The sequence below is a fragment of the Tursiops truncatus genome, chromosome 16 (genome assembly GCF_011762595.2).
Source record: "Tursiops truncatus isolate mTurTru1 chromosome 16, mTurTru1.mat.Y, whole genome shotgun sequence".
Taxonomy (NCBI): domain Eukaryota; kingdom Metazoa; phylum Chordata; class Mammalia; order Artiodactyla; family Delphinidae; genus Tursiops; species Tursiops truncatus.
In genome coordinates this window covers 71,637,895-71,662,368 of record NC_047049.1, presented here as the reverse complement: position 1 = coordinate 71,662,368, position 24,474 = coordinate 71,637,895, and the positions used below count along the sequence as shown (strand labels likewise).

The 24,474-nt window shown below is 36.4% G+C and overlaps 1 protein-coding gene and 1 long non-coding RNA gene across 2 annotated transcripts in view; one reads left to right on the top strand and one right to left on the bottom strand.

The window, feature by feature from the left end:
- The window catches only part of LOC141276692 (uncharacterized), a 407,388-nt gene extending 394,431 nt beyond the window's left edge, over positions 1–12,957 (bottom strand). Inside the window, exon 1 of the long non-coding RNA XR_012326650.1 lies at positions 12,772–12,957. This is a non-coding gene — a long non-coding RNA (uncharacterized lncRNA). The remainder of the gene's footprint in view (positions 1–12,771) is intronic.
- A 93-nt stretch (positions 12,958–13,050) lies between these two features.
- PHYHIPL (phytanoyl-CoA 2-hydroxylase interacting protein like) overlaps positions 13,051–24,474 on the top strand; it is a 97,220-nt gene continuing 85,796 nt past the window's right edge. The window contains exon 1 of the mRNA XM_004314570.4: positions 13,051–13,428. Within this exon, the coding sequence (XP_004314618.2) occupies positions 13,323–13,428 (106 nt within the window). The 5' untranslated portion in view covers positions 13,051–13,322. The remainder of the gene's footprint in view (positions 13,429–24,474) is intronic.

Here is a 24,474-nt window from a genome sequence, read left to right as displayed (position 1 = left end):
AGAAACAGAGACATAGAGCACAAATGTATGAATACCAAGGGGAAAGGCAGGGGGTGGGATGAATTGAGAGATTGGGATTGACATACATACACTATTGATACTATGTATAAAATAGACAGTATCTAATGAGAACTAATGAGAACCTATTGTATAGCACAGGGAACTCTACTCAGTGCTCTGTGGTGACCTGAATGAGAAGGAAATCCAAAAAAGAGAGGATATATGTATACGTATAGCTGATTCACTTCGCTGTACAGTATAAACTAACACAATACTGTAAAGCAACTATACCCCAATAAAAATTTTTTTTTAAATTATGCCTGAAGCCAAACTATCTCAGTTCAGATTCAAGCTTTGGGACTCTGAGCAAGTATTTAACCTCTGTGTTCATTTTCTTCATCTGTAAAATGAGGATAAAAATAGTATTCACTTCAAGGGTTGTTATGAGTATTAAAAGAATAAATACATATAAAGTATTTAGAATAGTGCCTATAAATTCTGAAAAAATGTTGTGTGCATTATGATACCCAAACAATTTTCATTCAAGTCAGTTTTAAAAAACGACTCAAACTAGAACATTCTCTAACACCACACACAAAAATAACCTCAGAATGGATTAAAGACCTAAATGTAAGACCAGATACTATAAAACTCCTAGAGGAAAACACAGGCAGAACACTCTTCGACATAAATCACAGCAATATCTTTTTTGATCCAACTCCTAGAGTAATGAAAATAAAAATAAACAAATGGGACTTAATTAAACTTAAAAGCTTTTGCACAGCAAAGGAAACCATAAACAAAACGTAAAGACAACCCACAGAATGGGAGAAAATATTTGCAAATGAAGCGACTGACAAGGGATTAATCTCCAAAATATACAAGCATCTCAATATCAAAAAAAAAAAACAACAACCCAATCAAAACATGGGCAGAAGACCTAAATAAACATTTCTCCAGGGAAGACATACAGATGGCCAAAAGACACATGAAAAGATGTTCAACATCGCTGATTATCAGAGAATTGCAAACCAAAACTACAATGAGGTATCACCTCACACTGGTCAGAATGGCCATCATCAAAAAGTCTATGAACAACAAATGCTGGAGAGGGTGCGGAGAAAAGGGAACCCTCCTACACTGTTGGAGGGAATGTAAATTGGTACAGCCACTATGGAGAACCATATAGAGGTTCCTTAAAAAACTAAAAATAGAACTACCATGTGATCCAGCAATCCCACTTCTAGGCATATATCCAGAGAAAACCTTACTTAGAAAAGATACATGCACCCCAACTTTCACTGCAGCATTATTTACAATAGCCAGGATATGGAAGCAACCTAAATGTCCATTGACAGAGGAATGGATAAAGAAGATGTACATATACAATGGGATATTACTCAGCCATAAACAAAGAATGAAATAATGCCATTTGCAGCAACATGGATGAGATTATCATACTAAGTGAAGTATGTCAGATAAAGCCAAATATCACATAACTCATATGTGGAATCTAAAAATATGATACAAATACAAATGAACTTATTTACAAAACAGAAACAGACTCACAGACTTTGAAAAAACTTATGGTTACCAGAAGGGAAAGGTGGGGGGTAGGGATAAATTAGTAGTTTAGGATTAACATATACACACTACTGTATACAAAATAAACAACGAGGACCTACTGTATAACGCAGTGAACTCAATGTTCTGTAATAACCTATACGGGAAAAGAATCTGAAAAAGAATGGATATATGTATATTTATAACTGAATCACTTTGCTGTACACCTGAAACTAATACATTGCAAATCAACTATACCCCAATATAAAATAAAATTAAATTTAAAAAAACAATCAATTAACTCTGAAACTTTAATCATATTAGTTGTCATTTTTTAAGATATTTCTTTATTCCTCAATATTTCTTTAGTTCTCAATATTTCTTTAGTTCTCTGTGTTACACCACCATAGTTTAGGAATGTGTAGACACAGTCTGAGGAGGGCATCAGCAGCTCAGACTCAGGGTAAAGACAAGGACCTCCCACTTCAGCTTTGATGGTCATGTATATTAATATATACAGAAGTATATATAATAAAGACTTTATGAAAACATGTGATATCTGTGTCACTTTATAATCTTATAACCCTGAAATTATAGTATACAGAATAGATCTATGTGTGCTTATTATTTATTCTTACTTTAGATATATTTTAACTAGGAAAAAAATCTTAGACGTATTAGAAATATTTCCATGTATTTTTATCTTTTCATAAATGTAACTTCACACTGGGGTCAAAGAGAAAGTGTGAACTGTTACCTCTTGATGGTATATGCTTGGCAAAAGCCCAGAAGACATAATGGGAAAAGAGAAGAATGAATGGTCCTGGTAACAGAATATGAATTATTATAAAAGATGATTTTATAATGTACTGAGCTGAGATAAAAAAGACTTTTACATTTTGTAAGTGTGGAGCTTAAATATATAGAATAGATAGTTGGAAATTTCACACGTAAGACAAAGACATGCATATCTCAATGAAAAACTCACTGAGGTAAAAATTGGCAGTTGAAAATTTATATCCTCTAAAATTATTTTATTAAACACTGCTTGTAGTTAGAGCAAAATATAGACTAGTGATGCTATTTATAAATCTGTTTGGAAGTCATGTGCTGTGGCACTATTAGGTAGCGTCTATAAAACAGGTCCTATTTGTTTCTCTAGGCTTTATTTGAAGACATGGGCAGAGAACAGAATTATTGAGGTTATAAACATGGAAACTGCTATGGTTTTAATTAATATAAATATATACTCTTATGTGGTATATAGAATTATATATAGATATATGTTTATCTAAATTATAGAATATACATTTATTCTTATATTTTAGTTAAGAGAAATATAAATCATATATTTATAGGAGATTAAATTGCCTCAGACACTTTTATTATAATAGTCACAAAATATATCGTAAGAAAACAATATTTGATAATTTTAATTTAAAAATTAAAACTTATGGTATCATAGGTGATCACTCAGAATCAACCAGAGTCAATATTCAGAAGCCCAGATTTTCAAAGAATAGCACTGCCAGACCAATCTTATAATGTAATGTAATGTAATCCTTATAGGTGAAACAAGAAAATAAAGACTTTAAATATAAGCCTTTATAATAGTATGGAGGTATTTTATGTTATATACAAGTACTTTCATTACATTAAATGAGATTAAAGTTGTCTGTATAACTGCCTGCATTATTCATCATTGTTAAATGGCCTCTGCACATAGAGCGCTCATCCTCCCTACTCATTAGAAGGACCCAACCTGAAATAACATATCAGGTATGTCGACAATGGGCCATTTAATCAAACTGTTTTTTCCTGATATATCTATAAAAAATAAAAAAATGTTTTGGGGATAAGATGAATGCTTCTGTGGATACCTCTACAGATTAAACGGTTGACTCAGCAGCACTCTTTGAGTACAACACAGAGCCTAGAGAAGCAACCTGATGGCACTTTAGTTTATTGTACTTAATGGCACTCAGGACAAGCATTTTATTCACATAGATTTCCCCTAGCTGAAATTAATTTCTTCCTTCTTTCTGCTTCCACAGCACACAATTTCTTCCCCTCCTACAGCATTTGCCACATTTTGCCTTATTCTAAGCTCTACTTTTTTGTGTAAAAAGGTGAAACATCAATACTTACAAATATCTTGATAAAAATTTTAAGGTTTTTCTGTATCTTCTCTCCTTCTCCATATGCCCTTCTCCTCTAAATCAGTATTATAAAGCACATGCTTGCTACACAGAATTCAAGTACAGATCAATTATTACCACTATAAAACAAACCAACAGTATGGAAAATGAAAGAAGAGTGAATTAGGATGAAGTGTCATATTTTATATATATTTTAGGCTATACACTGGCATACCAGAAAACTATTAATGTCTTTCTTTCTGACCAAAAATTGGTTAGAGCATATACTATATCATGAAAAGCAAATTATTTGTGTGAATTTGAGGTCTCTTCAATAGCAGGAGACTGTTACCTTCTCATGAGTAAATTCAATCTCAGAAGAAAGTCTTATACTCTGTGTCCTAGTTCTTAGTACCCTACATAGGAAGTACTAAAAATCTTTGTTAATTGCATTAATCAAACCAATGGAATTTACTTTTGTTGATTCTAGTCTATAAGTCAATGACCTGGCAAACATTCTCCTTCTACTCAGTATCCACAGGCCACTACCATCCAAAACAAAAAACAAAAACAAACAAAAAAAGTGTTTAACTGATTTAGCTTTAGCTGTCTTCTTTGTAGTCTGAGAAACTAAAGGATAAAGAACAGATAGATATAGTCAAGGGGTCAAGGATGAAACCTGAAAGCTAAATTATCTTATAACTCAGCTATAAAAACAATTCCACAAGTTTACCCTTTCAAATCATTCAGAGGCCATTATCTTGATAAAGGCACTGAAGCCTTAGTAGTGAGAAAGAAGAGTGCCTTGAAATAGAAACTTAATATATCCAAATTAAGTCTTCCTGTGAGGTGGCAGAAGAAAAAAATCAATCATAGGTTTTGACCCATAAGGGTTTTTCTGCTCATCCATAAGGTGAATGAGACCAGTAAAAATATCATTTGTACCATTTACTACTAGAGATTCTCAGCCTCTTATGAAGACATGAGACAAAGTCATTATGAGCTGTCTTAAGAAACTCTAGCACAGTTTCAAAAAGATGTTCAAAAAAGTATTTTAAAGCTATAAAACAAATTAGATACGTGATTTGTTCATATGACACCATACAAATTAGTTTGACTGAATACATATTAATATATTTCCTGAAGTAAACAGTTGTTTGGGCCACCTATAAAGACATCCTTAAGAAAGAGAAATAGAGGAGCTGACTACTGAGGGCCTACCATGGTCCTATTAAGTATCATATCTGTTTTGTTTTGTCTTCTTTTCCTCCCCCTGCCCCCATACCACTAGGGATATTTAGTTTCTATGATATAAAAGAAAGAAAGAAAGAAAAAGATCTAGAAAGAGTGATTGATGCATGGGTGTAAAACAGTGAAATAATATGGAATAGAAACCAGGGCAACAAAATGTAGTGGGTGGCAAGAATAAAACTAAATGCGCCTAGTCTCTTAAAAGCTCAATTTTGCCAGGTGATGGCTTAGACTTTAACTTTGTATTTGTATCAGTCTGGTTCCTGGGAGTATTAAGACCTTTTCAGTAGGCTTACTATCTATGTAGTGTCTCTGTAGACTTAGTCTCTCTCTCGGCTATGTTTGATTATTCCCTTTATTCCCTTTATTCCTCAGTTTTGTGATATCTTAAACAGTCAAACTACTAGTTTAGTTGAGCAACATTTTTGTGGAGGAAAAAGTAAATGCACTGTCAGACTACACTGTAATAAATAAGCATCACATAAGAGACCAAAGAAATATTCTCCCTTATCATTATAACATTATCCACTAAATCTTTATAAGGCTGTCAGGTTTTTCCTGTGAATATCTGAAATAAGGCTTCTTTATCGCATTTCAAGAACTGTCAATACCTTCCGCACCATGGAAGATTAGCCCATGATCTGTCCCACAAAATGTGTGAATCCACAGATACTGTGTGGTTATACGACACTTATCATAAACAGAAAATCTTATTATCAAATTTCATGACATACTGTGTCATTTAAAGGTCTTAAGGACCACAGAGTAATCAAGAGACTACATAGAATACAACCATATTGCAGTAGTTATCCCATTTTTATATGTTATGCATAATTAGCTTTAATATCGTCTGTGATTTGTAAAAATGACAGTAGGCATTTCTTTCAGCTTTAAAAACAAAAGTTCAAGAAAGTTGCTGTGAGGAATAATAAATGAAAGTTACTGTGAAGGACTTTCCAAATATGAATAGACATACACTGTTAAATAATAATCAAATAACATTTTTAATGTGAATGCACTGGAAATTTATGTTCAGATAAGTTGCTCTATTGTAATCAGACCTCCTCCATTATATGTGTTTAGTCCTGGACATTGTATTTTCAGAATGAAATATATAACTTTAGAGCATATTCAGAGGAAATCAAGGACTCAATATGCTTTGAGTCAAGCTGCAATATGAGAAGATTCAGACTGGAGAAAAGACGAATCAGAAGAGACAACCATGTTTTGCATTATACACATACGGCTGTCATGTGAAGAAGAATTAACTGTTCTCTGTGTCTTCAAGATAAGTGGGGAAACACTGAGAGTGGAGGAAGTTTTGGATTCCATACAATGCTGACTCTGGAGCTCTCTCTAGATACAACAGACTACTTCAAAAGGAAATAGTTTTCTAGCTGCAAGGCATAATCACATACAATTTGGCTTAGCTATTGTGGAGAAGTTTCAAACAAGGAAATGGTAAAACAAATATTCCAATCTTTGAAGCATTTAACACCTTTATGAATATTATACAATGAATATGAACACATATTGGGACAATAAATAGTCTCATTTATGTGTCTGAATGATGGGGATTTATTAGGAAGAGCAGAAGGTGATAGCTATCTGTCTCCATGGCCTCACTATTGCCACTTTCTAGTTGAAGCCCCTCCTGTGAATAGCTGCTACGCTAATTTTTATGATGCCACCTACTCTTGCTAAAATTAGCTAGAAGCAACTCCATTTATCTGTATTATAGGATAACAGCAATAACACGGTGTAAGGGGAAATGTTGACATGGGCAGTGTCTTTGTATCATCCCAGAAAATCTAACGGCGCTCAATAATGTGCACTGACTTGGGTTTACAGATGGAAGAAGTATGTTCAATACATTTTTCTTGCTTCATTTGCTATAGGATGCTGTACTATAATATTAATATTTATAGTATATAGCCATCAATAATATGAGTGAACAATTTAATCTTCTAAAGTGTCAAAATATTGAAGGACCTCTCCTTTTGTGATTTTTAAAAATAACCTCAGAAAACAACAGTATAACACCACTCTCTCAAATCCATTGCTTCCTTTACATTCCCATTTCTAATGTCTTAGTCTATAATACATTATGTTTTTTGCCTGGACTATAATAATCTCCTAAACGCCTGTCTTCCTCCATTACGTTTATCCCACGAAACATGGACAGATTAATCTTCTTACAACATTGCTTTGCAATTGTCATATAACTGCCTAGAAAACTTCAGTAACTGCAGAACAAAAATAAGTAGCCACTGTAATTTATCAAGCAAGTTCTGATCAATAAAGTGCTTTAGCGGGCCAATCTTAGTAGCAGCATGATTGAAGAAGGGAGGTAGTAAGACTATTCACAAGGTAATTTCAAAAAATCTGGTCAAAATGATGAGAACTTAATGTGTTAGCAGTATTTATAATTCAGAAAAAAATCACACATCCAAGAACTATTGCAAAATTTTAATTATTTTCCGGATAGTTTCATTTAAAGAGGAAAAGAGAAAATCAGAAAATTGGGTAACACTGCGTGACTAAAAGGATACTGTTGCCAGTGATTATAATGGAAGAAATCAGAAAAGGTAATCAGTTTTTGGGATGAACAGATCAATTAGAAATGGTTATGGGAATGTAAATAAAAATGCTCATTAACTGGAAATAGGCCAATGGCTTTCGTTTATAGTTGGGAACTTGAGATACAGATCTGACGTTAAAGGTGAGAATTTAAACATTAAGAAGACATTAAAATTCATGGGAATGCATGCATTCTCAGAGGAAATGGCTTTAAACAGGGAAGAACATAATGTCAGAGGCTGAACTTTAACAAACACCTACACTCAAGAGGGTAGCTTAGAAGCTAGATAAACATTAAGCACATGTGAAGGAAGAGATCCAATAGAGTTCAGTGCTAAAGAAGTTCAGAAGTAAACTGCTGAAATATCAAAGAGGATGCAGATGATAAAAGGCCTTTATACTTGGTGATGTGAAAAATCTTGCAGAAAAAAAAAAAAAAAGAAAAATCTCACGAAATCCAAAGATGATTTTGAAGAGTAAGAATCAGAGTGGTAGAGATGGGTGTTAAACTGTATGAGGATTAAAAGGAAATAAAAGCAATGAATAACACTTTTATGATACTTCACAATTTATAATGGGATCCTTATTTACCTAAGAAAATTTAAAACTTGTATAGTAACTGGTTGGTTCAAGTAAGATAATTTTTTAAATCCAGGAGATTTGGAACAAATACTGTTAGTAAACACATACCCAGAGCTAGGCTTTATTTGTTTGAGAAAAATAAAGCAAGGTGACATTAGATGACATTAGATAGTGGAGCAAATTTTTGTGTGTGTGTGTGTGTATTTATAAATGTGCATATATTTATGCACACATATCTATGAGATGCTGGCAGAACACACATTGAAATATTAACTGAGTTCTAAAAAGAAACCCTGCCTTCGTTACTTTCCATCTGAGGAAGAAGCTTTTGGAACTGAAACCTTGGGAAAGAGCAGCTCCCCTAGATGAGTTTGATGTTCTTCCACGTTTATCTTGGGATTTATAAGATCTGATGAGCATTAGGGCCAGCGCTGAAGATGAAACATTTCCATCCTTTCCACTGACCCTTGTGTGGTATGTCCCCTTCCATTCAGCCCTGGAGAGCAATGCAGAGTGAACTGACCTGAAGTGTGTTGTGGGAATCAAAATTCAGTTATAATCCAGCATACTGTGTCAGTGCTTCATGGTACCTAGTTTTAAACGTTGAAGTGTTTCTGGCAAGGGTGTATTTTATGTTTATGTATAATGCTAACATACTAGCAAGGGATTTAGTTGTGACCATTCAGAAATAATTTATCTGTTAAACCTTAATTTAAAATAAAATGATGTTTAATCAAGAAAAAAAATCAAGGAGATTTGGTAATGTTTAAAAACAAAAAAGAGAATCAGAGGAAAGAAAAAGACCAAAACAGCTGGAGGGGGTAAAAATAGGGAGTTAACTATATTCTGGAATACACAGGCACTGATTGGAGAGCACAGATGAAGGAAGGCAAAGTAGCAAATTTTACCAGGACCTACTGAGCTAAAGGTAAGAACAAAAGAGAAACTTCACTCTGCCTTCCTTTTTTTTCCAGGAAAGACAGACAGAGACATCATCCTTTGAAAGTGAGAGTAGAGCTGGGGGATTTCAAAGAGAAGTGGTCTGCAATAGCCATTGAATTGTTAAGCAAGCTGAATTTTGACAGCATGGATTTATAATGGATCAAGTCATTATAGTTCTCTACCTTCTCCCATTGGTGTTTGGTGATACAGAATTAGGAGTGTAGAAATCAAATACTGGGCAGAGATTCAATGTTGAATATTTGCTTATGGGTTTGGCAAAAATCTATCATTGAGATAAAACCCAAAGCAAACAAAATGAGGCATAATTTTTAAGGGCCCCAACACACTGAATCATAAAGATATTCTAAATATGGAAGTTCTTAATGTTTTGAAATAGCTATTAAAATATATCCAGAAATTTGTACTGTAAAATTGACAAGAAATCTTTTCTTTTCTTTTTTTTTTTTTTTTTTTGCGGTACATGGGCCTCTCACTGTTGTGGCCTCTCCCATTGCGAAGCACAGGCTCCAGACGCGCAGTCTCAGCGGCCATAGCTCACGGGCCCAGCCGCTCCGCGGCATGTGGGATCTTCCCGGATCGGGGCACGAACCCGCGTCCCCTGCATCGGCAGGCAGACTCTCAACCACTGCGCCACCAGGGAAGCCCAGAAATCTTTCTTAATGGCATTCTTAGTGCCCAGTAATAACAACATCCTAACTTTCTGAAGTGCCTCACAGCTCACACAACACTTTCATATGCATTATCTCATTTGATCTTCACAAGTCCAGACTCTACTCAACTTGAATCAAATTAAAGAATTTAGAGTATCTGAGTTGCTTTCAAGTTTGTCTCTATCAATCATGAGTTTTCTTTCATGCTACCATTTATAATAAGAGCTTACGAAAAGTTATGGTAATGTTATGAGATAAAGAAAAAACACTCCATTTACTATGCATTTTTTGGAGTTTGCTTCTACCTATGGTTTTGGTTCTCACGCTTTGCCTTCTGCCTAATAATAAAAAAACTGGGTTGTGCCTACAGCTGTGGGTCCTATAAGCATGATCTCTGCACTTAAAAACTTACCTAAAGGACTTCTTCTTTGGGTTTGAGAAAATCCTAGGCTAGTTGCAACAATATAATTAAACACATTAAAAGTACTGAATGAACTTCAATCAAATAATTTAGCAAACTGTACTGAGTATCTTCTCTCTGCAAATACTATAATATGTACTCAAAACTTACAACGTCAAGGGGGGAATTAAGAAATGTTCAGGGAAGAAGGATAGGTTTTATGTGACTGTAAGCTCAGGACGTGTCAGCAGAGTGATAACACTGTCAGAAAAGCTAATGTGTTCCTGGGCTGTGTTACAAGACATCTGACATATAGAGCAAAGACAGTGATAGACTACTGTGTATTCCCCTACATATATTTGTAATATAATTTATAATATTTGTATTATATATTATTATATTTCTACCCCTAGTGTGTTCACCTATGAACTCTTACAAAAATTAGAGCTATCCAGAGGACAGTGTCCAGAGTGAGAGAGGGACTCAAAGCAATGTGACATCAGAAATGTTTGAAAGAACTAGCAGCATTTACCCAGAGAATTGAATATATGTGTGCAGAAGGAAGCAGGATTATCATTATTGTGTATGACCGACAGAGGGGAAAATTAAGGCCTTTGTACTGACCTTACAGTAGGCATGTTTGGGCTCAGAATGAGTAAGACTTTAGATTACTTCATTAGGATTTTAATTTACCATTTATTCAAAGGTAAACAACTTCTTGTCAAGGGCTTTAAATAAAACAAAAAGATTTTTGGCAATGGGAATAATCTTTACAGAGAATGTACCATTTGAGGTCGAGCGTGAATGATTGGTAGGATCTTGACTGTAATAGTGGGCACCTCAAGCTAACAATTAAATGATGTAAGTGTATGGGGATTACAATTCCTCCCACTGCAACTTAGGTATGAGAAGAAAAGAGTTTTCATTTTCTTATGTAATAATCTAAATCCTCAGCAGAAAGGTGCTTGGGATTGAAGAGGTCTTATGCCCAGAAAATCACATTACCATTTCTCAAAACATTACACAAATTTTCTGTGTAATGGTAAAAAAATCTGATCATGGTAATTTCCTTTTTAAAGCCTTTCACACATTTCCCGTTCCTTTAACATAAAATCCTTTTAGAGGCTTTCCTAACTAACCAAACTATGGTGGGGTCCCTGTGTGCACTTCCCCAAGTTCCCATACTTCCTCTTCCCCATTACACTCATCATTTTACTTTTTCAATGTCTATCTTTGCTCATAGATATGAACTCAAAATTTCCAACATCTAGTGTATTGTCCTTGGACACAGCAGGTGCTTCCTAAATATCTGTATAAGTTATAATTTTAATTATATGCATGAATTATATGTCTCATCTGTACATCAATAAATTGGTAATCTATCTTACACAGTTCCTTTTAAGATTTGTAAATTTACCACCACTCTGAAAGATGAACCCACTGTGGTTGGGCTGACAACATCAATTTCTAGTTGAAACTGTGTTCGTCTTTGGAACACAGGAAATTCACTAATAAGCCCCATCTTGCCATATTTCTTGACAAGTAAAAATTTATCGTCTCCTTGGGGACATTCCTCACTTGACACAAAAGTTCTCTCAAACTACACGAAGGAGATCCATCTTCATTAATACCTAAGTTCATAATGAGGACGTTTCCCTTTAAGAGACCCAGTTATCTTCCACAGATTTTTAACAACTTGCAGTCGTGCCAAATTGTCTCACAGGCTTGTTTTACCCTAAGCTGGTTCATCTGTTTTATTAGGCTTCAATTAACTAGATTTAGTTCTGTCATGGCTAAATGGATGTGACTAGAAAGGGTAGCATACAGCAATCTTTATGTAAATTGTTACTCTACTAGTTAACATTTAGGTTTGAAGTTGGGAAATCAGTGAAAAGAAACTTTAATTTCAAATGGGAATCCACACTCAAAAGGGGAGAGGGCACTACTTTTGATCCCCAGATAGCTAAGAAATTAAAAACTATTCCAAAGATGCAAATGGCAACAGAGATCAACAGGCTGTGACCTCTGTTTTCTTTTTAAAAATCATTTGCACCTCCACTGAGTGATTTATTGCTAAATCTTAAGTGACATTTTTAAAAAAATGGGCAGACAAGTTTAGGGTAACTTAAGGAAGCACATTTTCCACGTGGAAAAGGTTCCTTCCATATCCTTGAGGGCACCGTCTCCCACCTTCACTGGCGCCCAGAACAAAGCCTGGCACAGAGTAAGCGCTTATTACTTATTTGTTGGGTGAATAAATGGATGAATGAATGAAGCTAGACTGAGAAGTTTGGGGTGGGGAGCTGGGGCCCCCGAAGCACGTCTGCTGCCTTTCCAGCAGGCTGGCGGGCATCTCCTCATTCCCTCACTTTCCTGGCAGGTCTGAATTCCCCTGTTTGCCCCTCCTTCGGGACGACCAAAATCCTGTCCCTAAACCACGCCACTCCTCAGTTAAGCCGCTCATTTCTCACACAGACGCAGCTGTTTCTGAGGACTGGCTGGCGGAACACGTTAAGTCTGGGCTGCAAGTAGCCCGGGACCTTGAGGGGGCGAAGGCAGCCCGCTGGCTCCAAAACCCTATATAAAAGGGTCTGGACCCTCATTCTTCCAATCCTTGATAAACAAACAAACTGCTCACTCTCACCTCGTGCAGACGCCGCAGTGCCAACCTGGTTCCGACTAACACTGTGAGGAGGGAAGGAACGCCGAACCGCCCTCACCAGCAAAGAGGGACAAGCGGGCGCCTCCGCCACGCCCCGCGACGCCCGCCGTTCCGGCGCGCTCAGCCGTCCGACGCCTCACGCGCCGGGTTGCTGGCGCCGAGGCGCGAGGGCCCCCCGGGCCGCGTACGCACGGAAGGCCGAGGGGTTGGGGGGCAGGGAGCGCCGCGCGCCAGCAGGTGGGCGCGTCCTCTCGCGCGCGTGCGCGCCCCGTGCCTTCTCCCTCACGTTCCCCGCGCGCTTCCCGCCGGGAGCGCGCCGCCTCCCGCTCTCGCGCCGGGACTGTCTCGGCTTCTCAGAGCCGCACGCTCAGTGGAGCTCCCGCCACTGCCGTCGCCTCGGCCCCTCGGTGCCGCGTCCCAGGCCTCCTCCCTTCCTCCGCCACTCCCTTTCCCTTTCCCGCCCTTCTCTCTCACACGGTCCGCGGAGAGAGCCTGGATACGAAGCAGGCGGACGTGAGAAGGGGGTTGGAAAAATGGAGGTGCCGCGCCTGGATCATGCCCTTAGCAGCCCCACCAGCCCCTGTGAGGAGGTGATCAAAAACCTCAGCCTGGAGGCCATTCAGCTGTGCGACCGGGACGGTAAGAGTGGCCGGGACGGTGAGGAGGGGGGGTCGAGCCCACGGCCAGGCACCGCGGCCGCTCTGGCTCAGCCGCCCCTGCGCGGGCGGCAGGGTCTTTTGTTGTCCCACCTGTGCATATGAATGTCGGTGGGGGCTCCCCTTCGTCCACCCCTCCCGCCCCTCAGACCCCAAAAACAAAAGCACCCCGGGGCTCGCGCGTTGGCGGGGAGAGTCGCCGTCGTCCCCGGCCTCGGCGCCCCTCGCCGGCCTCGCCCGCCTGGCCCCGGCCGAGGGCTGCCCTCGCGAGGGCGCCGTTCCCGCCCGCGGCTCCCGCCCGGGACGCGGCGCTTTTGATCTTTGCCGCAGTCCCGCAGTCCTGGGTCTCCCGGCGTCGAAAGGGAGATGCCCTCAGGGGTTTCCAGCCTGCTCGCCCCGCCGCCTCTCCCCGCACACACACTAGTTAGCGGTCTCTGACCAGAAACTTAACAGTTCCTTTTTCGAACATCTACATTTAGAAGTCTTTTTATCCTCTCAAAATGGGATGGGGGTGACAGTTTTTTCAGTGAGGGGGCAGAAAAAGAGTGCGTTTCAGCACCACGGACAGCCACCAGCTTCGCCGTTTGGGGCTGTGATTCAGAAACTGTCAAAAATCTGTGAAGGAAGTGGCCTCGTACATCTGCCGTGATTCAGAATACGGGGCGAGTACTCGCCATTGTGTCTTGATATCATACCGCTTATTCTGTTGTTAAAGTTGGCAGTCTCCTGAAGGAGGACATTGATTAAACGTCGGTCTGAGCGTTAAAGAGAGAAACCGGTACTACGTGCAGCACGGGTAGTCACACTGCTTCTGTATTAGTTCGAGAGTCAGTGCTATTTCAGTAATGCGGAAAAAAACTTCATTTGTAAAGAACTCATCTGATTCGTACTGATTGGCCTAATAATTGTAAAAATTATACATGTGACAAAGGAAAAACAATTTATGTGTTGTCAAGATGATCCTGAACAGTTTTGGCTATACATGAAATTAATGTTTAACTGTATATAGAGACGATGATTTTACAATGGTTTTTTAGCCAAGGTTATGTAGATATATACTCACAATAAGGTCATAAAATTGATCAGTATGTAATCCAAGTAGAGAGCAGAGGTTTTGTTTCCAGTCCATTTAAATAGTAATAACTTGGTTAGGCGTTGCTATACAGTACGGTTTAGGTCAACCGAACACCGAGTTTCCGTTTAATAACAAATTTAGGACAGTAGGTCTTTGATTAATTGCTCTTTGAAGCCAGAGTCTCTTTAAATAATTCTGAAACAGGTGTAGTATGGATAATAAATATTCTTGCAAAAGCTGCTTATATTTTCTTTATCCTTAAATTGTTTTGGTCACCATAGTATTAAGTGCACATATTTATGGCATTAAAAAGATTCATTGTTTTGGTATTCCATATATAAGGTTACATTATTAGACTATACAGATTATTTTTAACATAGCACATAGGAAGTCCTGTAGTCCTATGGGTTTGTTTATACTTTTGTGAAATGACTTTCTGTAATGTTATCACTGTAAATATTTTTATTTTCCTAGACTGGTTTGACAGAAAACCAGAATCTAATAAAATAAAGGCAGATTTTATTTTCATTTACTTCAGTGATTTATCAAAAGCTCATTACTGTAGTTATTGGAAATGGGCAATTCATGGTTGCTCCTCAGAAGCCAGTAATCAATACTTAAAATTGCATTTACCACCTGTTTCAAAGATACTAAGAAAAATAAAGTTTTAAAAATGACCTTTACAGAGTTAATAATGCAGAGTACAAAAATTAATGTGCTGCATTTACCATGGTCTCTCCTCCTAGAGTAGAAGTTATTTTATTTTGGTAATATTTTTTAGTTGTTTTAGTTCACATTACTAATCCTTGCAAAATGAGCAAATTACGTAACATTTAATGGCGGGGGTATTGGCACTAGGCAGTATCTATGAAAATTAATACTTATTTGCAGAGTTCTGAGTCAACACAGATTAATTAAATAGGGTTTCATTTTATAAAATAGCTTATGCCAACAAATACAGAGGGCTAACTCTTCTATTAAAAGATGTGTAAAATTTGAAAATAGCTAGTGTAAAGATGTTGTTAAATGCCTAACTTTTCATTTTGTGACTCTATGTCAAATCCAAAAACGTTAAGTTGGTGTCATAGGAATAATTTAGAGAAGGTGATATGGTTATTTTTACAGAACAATTTTTAAATGCTGCATTAAGTTTTTCAACCAGATCTTATTTATCATAATTTTATATTGAGAAATTTTCAGCTAGATGCATTTGCTTCCTTCACTCCCTTACTTTCACTCCCTCTCAGGTCTCATTATTTTACTGTTGAAAATATATAACATAGAAAAATTAGTATGTGGTAGATCTATTATGTGCTTAAGTACATAATAAGTGCTATACTTTCATAATTTTATTATAGAAATAGATTTGTTTGCTCTTTATTTTACCCTAATATTAATCCGATGATGGGAAAAATTAGAGCAATATTAATTCCTTAGAAGTGGAATAAAGTAGAATAAGAGAAAGTATCATATGATTGTTTAATAAACATTTCCTTTTACCTTCTCCACTGATAGACATTTTTAATTTTATAATGTTTTGCATATTGCATCAACTAAGATCTGTAGCTGCTGGTAAACATAACTGTATGTCTTATGCTTCCCTGGATCTCCTCTTTTATTGCCTTTTTTCTTACAATCTATTTACATTATTAGCAACAATTCACAATGCTTCTTTTTCTCATCGTTCCTCAAAATATTTAATAGTCTCTGAAGAATATGGAATAGAGTCCAAGTGGTTATATAATTGGATTTTTTAATTAAGCAAGAGGGTCCTTATACACACACATTATCTCATGTGTGCTTTTATCCTAGGCATGTGTGCTTTGGTTGCTAATACATGGCCCTGCCTAGATGTTACTTGTAGTTCAACATGAGGATTCTGGATCAACTTCTATTAGGAAACCTCTGAAGATCTGCTGTAAATCTAGTAGTTTCTATAATCTTTGTTGTAAGTAAAAGAGTGTTTCTGTTATTCGCCTCTGCTGTGCTGAAGTAGCCTCAAGTTGCGTATATGATGTACTTTAATTGTGGCTTTTCAAAAAAAATCCAAGAAAAAAGCATTAATTTGTCATTGGGAAGCATTAGTAATATGGGAACTTATTTCCAGTTTGTTTCTTCACATAGCTACTTCAGACCCTCACTGACCTGTGACACGACAAAACAGCTCTGACCCCACACATAGAATTCTACGTTACTTCTCTTCATCTTTTCTCATCATGCATATACATATTGAAGCTTTATTTCTGTGCCGAGAAGGAAAGATTTATCTTTATGTTGCTTTATATGCATCCAAGCTCCCTGAACTCTTGTTATAATAGTAAAGAAGAAAATACAAAGTTAATTTGCTGTATAGCATTGAATCCACCCCCAATGCTTTCTAGCTTTAATAAGTATTATTTCCATGATTTGGGCATTTTATGACTGCCTAGATACGGTTTGTGGAGTGTATGATGCTAGTCAGCAAGGGAACACATTTTAAAGGAATTGCACAGGCAGAAGCTGACATTTCCCTGTCTTTGTCTACCAGTAGTTTGCGGAAGAAAAGGGAAAAGGTCTTCTCTTTTTTAACATATTTTAAAAGATAAATTCCTTTGAATTTGGACTCTATCATATTTGTTTAAATTATAAATCAGTTGAGACGTTCTTCTTTATGCTTATTGATGTGTGAATTAAACAAATTTTAATTTTGGAAACATGGTAATACAGGAGTGCTTAGTAACAACACTATATTAGATAATTCTTGGAGATATTTTCTAAAGCAGACATCTAGGACAAATAGCCTTAATTATTACCTTTCATAGTACAAAAATGTAAGGTAGGCATTACTCAGTCTCACTGACATGCAAATAGCATGGTGGTAATACCATTTTAGAATCAGACCTCTCATACAATATTTACTCTTGATAGATATGTTATCTTAGGCAAATTACTTAACCATTTTTTAGCCTCAAGCTTTCTCATGTAATATGGGTATAATAATGTCAGTCCTGTAGGATTGCTGAGATATTCAGTAAAGTATTATATACCATTTCTCACAGTTCTTGAAACAAAATAAAGAATAATAATTATTTTTAATGGACTGTTATTCTTCACATATCTTCTTGAGTTGAACTGCTTTTTAATTCTTATTTTTTGGCCAATGTTTAGATCTTCTTTAAAATTTCAGTTGTGTTTTGTTTAGATAGTAAATCCTTCTTATGTCACTTCAACTTCATGAGTAGTCAATGGAAACTGTAAATTCTGAATTTGAAAAGAACAGTAAAATCACAGTTACAGTACTCTATCCTTTGCTTATATTTTTCTATCACATCAGTAATATCCTTCTCAGCATTAATCCTAAAAGCTATTTTCAGCTTCTATTTTGAACCTACTGTTTGCTGTTTTTCATGTACCTTGTGACCTTGATACCTGCTTTGGTAGGTATTTGCATCAGAGCCCTTCTCTGTTCTTGATTTATCAATTGTTTTCTTTATGATTTTTTTCTAAGTATAGATCTATACCAACACATGTGACCTCCGGGTTCATTTCTTTGACCCTGATTTGACTATAGAGATGCTGTAAATTTTCATTAGTGAGTATGAAACAAAACAAAAAGAAAAGAAAAACTAAAAGAAACAAGCAAAAAGCTTGAAAACCATCACATTATGTTAAACGAATTTATATTCTTGGTAGAGGTTCTGATTCATTCCCAGAGGAGACCAGGAAGTTTTTAGAGTAAAAGTCACATCAAAGGATATGTGACCAGGCTCCCTCCAGTGGTAGAATGACCAATACGTTGTAAGTGGTAACATTCTTGCCTAGGTAAGTAAGCCAGTTAGAAATTCACTCTATAGAACACTATCTAGGCAACTTCCAAGTCACTTTAAAAAAAAAAAAAAAATTGCTGCTGATGTTTCCCTCTCTTTAGGCCTAAGCTTGATTTTTCCCTTAACTTATGTGAGTAGAGTTTCATGATGACGTTTATGTTTTATCCTGGGCTACGGTAATAACAGCGGCTGCATCAGTTACTGCAGTAAGCATGATCCTTCTAGTTTTTGGTTTTCCTTCTCTGCCCTTAAATGTATAATTTAAGTTCTCCTTATAGGATTTGCCTCTTTCTTGGATTTGTTTTACATTTCTTTTAACTTTCTCTGTAAAGAATCTTTTTATTATTTATAAATTATTGAAATTCTATCTTTACTACTGTAAAGCATTTGCCCATTTTTAACTGTTTAAAGTATTTTATTATTACTAGACAATAGTTAAACTGTCTTATTAAGAAGACTGTATTTTATACACATACATTTGAGAAGTAAAATTAGTATTGGGGGAGGACTTCTAGCAGAAATGTATTAGAAGATTTGAAGAGTCTCAACAAGGAAAAGTAGGCAGCCTCAGCCTGTTATCTATGGGAGGATAGTGAGTGGCAATGGTATAAGAAAAATCTAAAAATAATTACCAGTAATTTGTGACTGATTGAATTTTCAAGCAAAATGAAAAGTGACGGGGCTTTCCTGGTGGCGCACTGGTTGAGAGTCCGCCTGCCGATGCAGGGGACGTGGGTTCGTGCCCCGGTCTGGGAAGATCCCACATGCCGCGGAGCGGCTGGGCCCGTGAGCCATGGCCGCTGAGCCTGCGCGTCCAGAGCCCGTGCTCCGCAACAGGAGAGGCCACAACAGTGAGAGGCCCGCATACCGGGAAAAAAAAAAAAAAAAGTGACAGGGGGTAACTTTAGGATTTTAAGTCTAGGAAATCTGAAGAATCATTGACAAGAATGAAAAAAAGGAGAAAGGAAAGAGTATTTAGACATTCTGATGACAGTATTTTACATCTCAAATTTTAGGTCTCAGTGGACATCTAAATGTGTCCCTAGCCCTTTTCTAGGGGTGCTTCCCTCTCAGAAAAATCATTCCCAGAACAGTATTATATACTGCCTTCTCATTATTGTTTCAATGTGGATCCCCACAAGAGAACCCATTTACATTCTTCTTAGACTCTCCTTTTTCTTGATTCCCACTATTCCCACTCTTTAGGGCTACTTACCATCCAGTGATAATATTTTGAGAATCAGTACTAAACCACTTGATACCTTATAGAGGATTATGAAATAGAGATTTTTGAGTCATCTGCATAAAGGTAGTTTTGGAGTCTTCGGAGACTTTTCACAGGGATTTAGTATAAAGTGAAAAGAACATGTACATTAAGACATTTGAAATCTAACGTAAGAGACTTCCTTGGAAACTTATATTACACCTTTAGCAGTTCCTCTTATGTTCTGGGGAAAAGAGTTCTAGAATGAGCAAGAGAATTGTTCCGAGAACTATATATTTCACTGGGGAGGCTAGAACTTAGGTGAAAAAGAAAGTCTAGAATTTGACTTCCGTTTTAGAGCTCTGATGAGCTTTGTGTCTCACCCCTTGAAGGTAAGGAATTATCACATCCTGGGGAAGGCCAATTTTAAACCCCAAAGATGAAATAAATCTATGATCCAGGCTTGTTAATGCAAACAAGTGCTCTACATTTTGAAGTCCCTCACTAGATGTGAGTTGAACAAAAAGCATCATACTGTGAATCGTGGTTAGTTTTGTTTGTGATATTATGACTATCTGGGCCAAGTTTGTGGTTCATTTTAAAGGGGTTGTGGGAGTTTTGCATATACACCACTAGTTGCAGTGGTAGTGGCAACTACTGGAAATAAATCTGTCTTTTTGTTTTCTATAGCCTATATGAGTGTTGCTATCTAATAATGGTATGAAAGGCTTATAACTTTCCTAGACATATGCCATTAAAGACAAGCCACAAAATATTTTTCAATATACTTACTGTGATTTTTCTTGAAAAATAGTGTCTTACCTTCTCTAAGAGTGAATGTTGGTAAATCTCTCAGTCTTTGAAGTTTTTAAAGCTGTTGATAAATGCAAAGAAAAATGACAGTTTTTGAGCATCGGGTATGTGATATGTTCTTTATGATTGCATTTTAGAGTTACATCTATGATGTAGAACAGGGATCAGCAAGTTACAGTCCTTGGGCCAAATCCAAAAACCTGCTGCCAGGTTTTAAAGTAAAATTTTACTGGAATAAAGCCATGCTCATATGTTTATATATTGTCTATGGCTGCTTTCTTACTAAAACATCATTTAGAAAGAAATACTAGTTATACATTAGTATTTCCAGGTATGCTCACAATTCCATTAACAAATATGTTTTAAAGTATCAAAGATGATAACATGAACTTTAAGAAATACTGATAGTTATATTGATACACATTATAAAATTTTATGTATATATCATATTCTTCCTTCTAAACTAAATTCCCATTGAAAAAGAGTCAAGATCGTACTCATCTTTCTATTTCCATAGTTTCATACACTGCTTCCCAAGCTATCTGTATTTTGTTGGGTTTTTTTCAATATTCAATCTATCACTTAGACATAAAAATACAATAAAAATGAATTATTAGAAAAATGAAATTTAAAAGATCCAAAAAGATTCAGCAGACATAAAACTTACTGTCAGATTCCTATAAAAGTTTCTAAATGCTCAATCTTAATTTTTATATTTATCTCATCACAGACTGGTAAATAGTTTGCAGACCTCACTTAGAGTACAATAGCTAGAGGACAGTGCCATTCTGTTCTTTTTCAAAGGTTAATTTTTAGGTACTAAACTTAACCAGTTAATATTCGCACTTTGTTTCCTTCTTTTTTTTTTACTTGCCTGGTATTTTTACTGTTTATACATGTATCGCAACTTTAGGGTCTATATTAAGAACAGGGGGGGAAAGGACCCAAGAATGAATGTAACTTGGATCCTGCATTCAAAGGATTTGCTGACAATTAGGGAGATGATATATTTAAATAGATGAATATAATATGTGATAAGGATATAATAAGAGTAGATGCAGCTCAGTATCAAAAAACAAGAAACCCAATCCAAAAATGGGCAGAAGACCTCAATAGACATTTCTCCAAAGAAGATATACAGATTGCCAACAAACACATGAAAGAATACTCAACATCATTAATCATTAGAGAAATGCATATCAAAACTACAATGGGGCTTCCCTGGTGGTGCAGTGGTTGAGGGTCCACCTGCTGATGCAGGGGACGTGGGTTCATGCCCCGGTCTGGGAGGATCCCACATGCCGCGGAGTGGCTGGGCCCGTGAGCCATGGCCGCTGAGCCTGCGTGTCCAGAGCCTGTGCTCTGCAATGGGAGAGACCACAACAGTGAGAGGCCTGAGTACTGCAAAAAAAAAAAAAAAAAAAACTACAATGAGATAACACACCAGTCAGAATGGCCATCATAAAAAAATCTACAAACAATAAATGCTGGAGAGGGTGTGGAGAAAAGGGAACCCTCTTGCACTGTTGGTGGGAATGTAAATTGATACAGCCACTATGGAGAACAGTATGGAGGTTCCTTAAAAAACTAAAAATAGAACTACCATACGACCCAGCAATCCCACTACTGGGCATATACCCTGAGAAAACCATAATTCAAAAAGAATCATGTACCACAATGTTCATTGCAGCTCTATTTACAATAGCCAGGACATGGAAGCAACCTAAGTGTCCATCAACAGATGAATGGATAAAGAAGGTGTGGCACATATATACAATGGAATATTACTCAGCCATAAAAAGGAACGAAACTGAGTTATTTGTAGTGAGGTGGATGGACCTTGAGACTGTCATACAGAGTGAAGTAAGTCAGAAAGAGAAAAACAAATACTGTATGCTAACACATATATATGGAATCTAAAAAGAAAAAAAAATTGGTCAGAAGGACCTAGGGGCAAGATGGGAATAAAGATGCTTACCTATAGAGAATGGACTTGAGGATACGGGGAGAGGGAAGGGTAAGCTGGGAGAAAGTGAGAGAGTGGCATGGACATATATACACTACCAAACCTAAAATAGATAGCTAGTAGGAAGCAGCCGCATAGCACAGGGAGATAAGCTCTGTGCTTTGTGACCACCTAGAGGGGTGGGATAGGGAGGGTGGGAGGGAGGGAGATGCAAGAGGGAAGAGATATGGGGACACATGTAGATGTATAAGTGATTCACTTTGTTATAAAGCAGAAACTAACACCCCACTGTAAAGCAATTATACTCCAATAAAGATGTTAAAAAATAAATAAGAGTAGAGAAGAAAAAGTGGGTAATTCTGTCCTGAGTCTCTCAGATGGCTTCACAGAGAGAAGTAACATTTTTTCTGGGTATTAAAAGTAAAGTAAAAAATTTCTAGAAGCAAGATAAGGGCATTTCCGGCAGGGTAAGTGCGTATATAAAGGTATAACACCATGTATGTCCTAGGAATACACAGCATTTAGTATTGCTGAAGGAAAGAAGTGTTACTTGTGAGAAAATAAACTAAACGCTAGTTAGGGCTAGCTAGATTATGCCATGATCTATAGTTTGGATTTATCTAGTTTGAAATCTTATTAGTAGATTTCAAATTTTCTAATTTGTAGAAAACCTTTTAAAACAAAAATACCACATTTTACAAAACTCTAACAAGTAAAAGTAGCATTTTATAAGTATACATTTATCCTGGAATTTCAAACATGCATCATTTTTCAAATTAAGTCGATTAAGTGAGAAATTAAAATTAGCGGTTATACTTGAAAATTGTTATTTAATATCAGCCTCAGCATCCACTTTATTTCTGAATTTTATTTTTATTGCATTGTCCCTAGGAAATTCTGGTTCATACAGATAAGTAGTGGCAAATGGTAATGTTTTTTTTAAAACTTATTTTGCCTTCTCAGGATACTCTTAAAATAAATTGATTCAGACTTTAGAGAAATAGTAAGATTTTTTTCCCCCCAAATGAATCAAATTAAGTCCCAATTGAATAAATCCTTTTGGAGGGAAGTGATAGAATTGATTCATCCATCAGTTCATTTTTTCATTGTTCAGTGCAAAAATAATGTATCTTATAATATTCTAAGATATTCATTGACAACATTTTTAAATGCTCATATTTTTGCACTGATCTCTTAAAATTTCAGAACAGCTTAATTTAATTTACTTGGATGATGACTCTTAACTGTAAGGATCAGTTTCATTACTGATACTTTATCTGCATTTATAAGCTTGGTAACGTTTGTGACTGTTTTGTCAGTTTGAGTTTTTCAACTTGTTACAAAGCTATATAATCATATTAGTGTGCCTATAATTTACATTTGAAAGATTTATAAAAGGGATTTTTAATGAATAAATAAAGTATTTCTTTTGAAATATTTATACCTTGCTTCAGGACACCTACCTAAGTTTGGTGTGAAAAAAATGAATTTTGAAATTTTCTATCTGTAACATTACAGCTAACTTCAGAAAAAAAAAAGGAGAAAAATCCTTCAATTTAAATGATAGTCTGTATGTGATGAGGCAAAGTTATTTTGAAGTATCTTAATATCCAGTCCTTATTAGTGACAACAGCTTTTATAGGAGCTACCACTCCTGAGATTTTAAAAATTTTACCTGCTTCCCTTAATAGAGTTGTCTCAACAATTCTGACAGTTTAGTTGATGATGTGTAAAAACCTGATGTAGACATTAAAATTGTCTTGTCCATTGTGTGTTGTTTTAGCATCCTTGAATTGACCTATTTGAGAAACTTCTACAAAAGTAAATGGAGAGATCTGCCACATTCATTCTAATGCCGTTAAATTGGAAAGATTTTATATAATTTCAGTATTTGAATTAATCAAGCATATGTGATGAATATATTGTATTCTCTGCATTTTTAGACACGTACAAATATTTATTTCAGTTTTTTGATAAGTTTACTAATTTAACATATTTGTTACACTGTCATGCAGGATTTAATAAGATTTTTCTCCAATCATATATGCTGTTGTTCATGGGTAATATGGTGACTTTGTTCTGAGCACATTTTATTTTAATTCCTAGATTTACAATAACTTCAGGCACACTTTTTTCAAAATTATGGAACTTGTCAAAGACTGTAT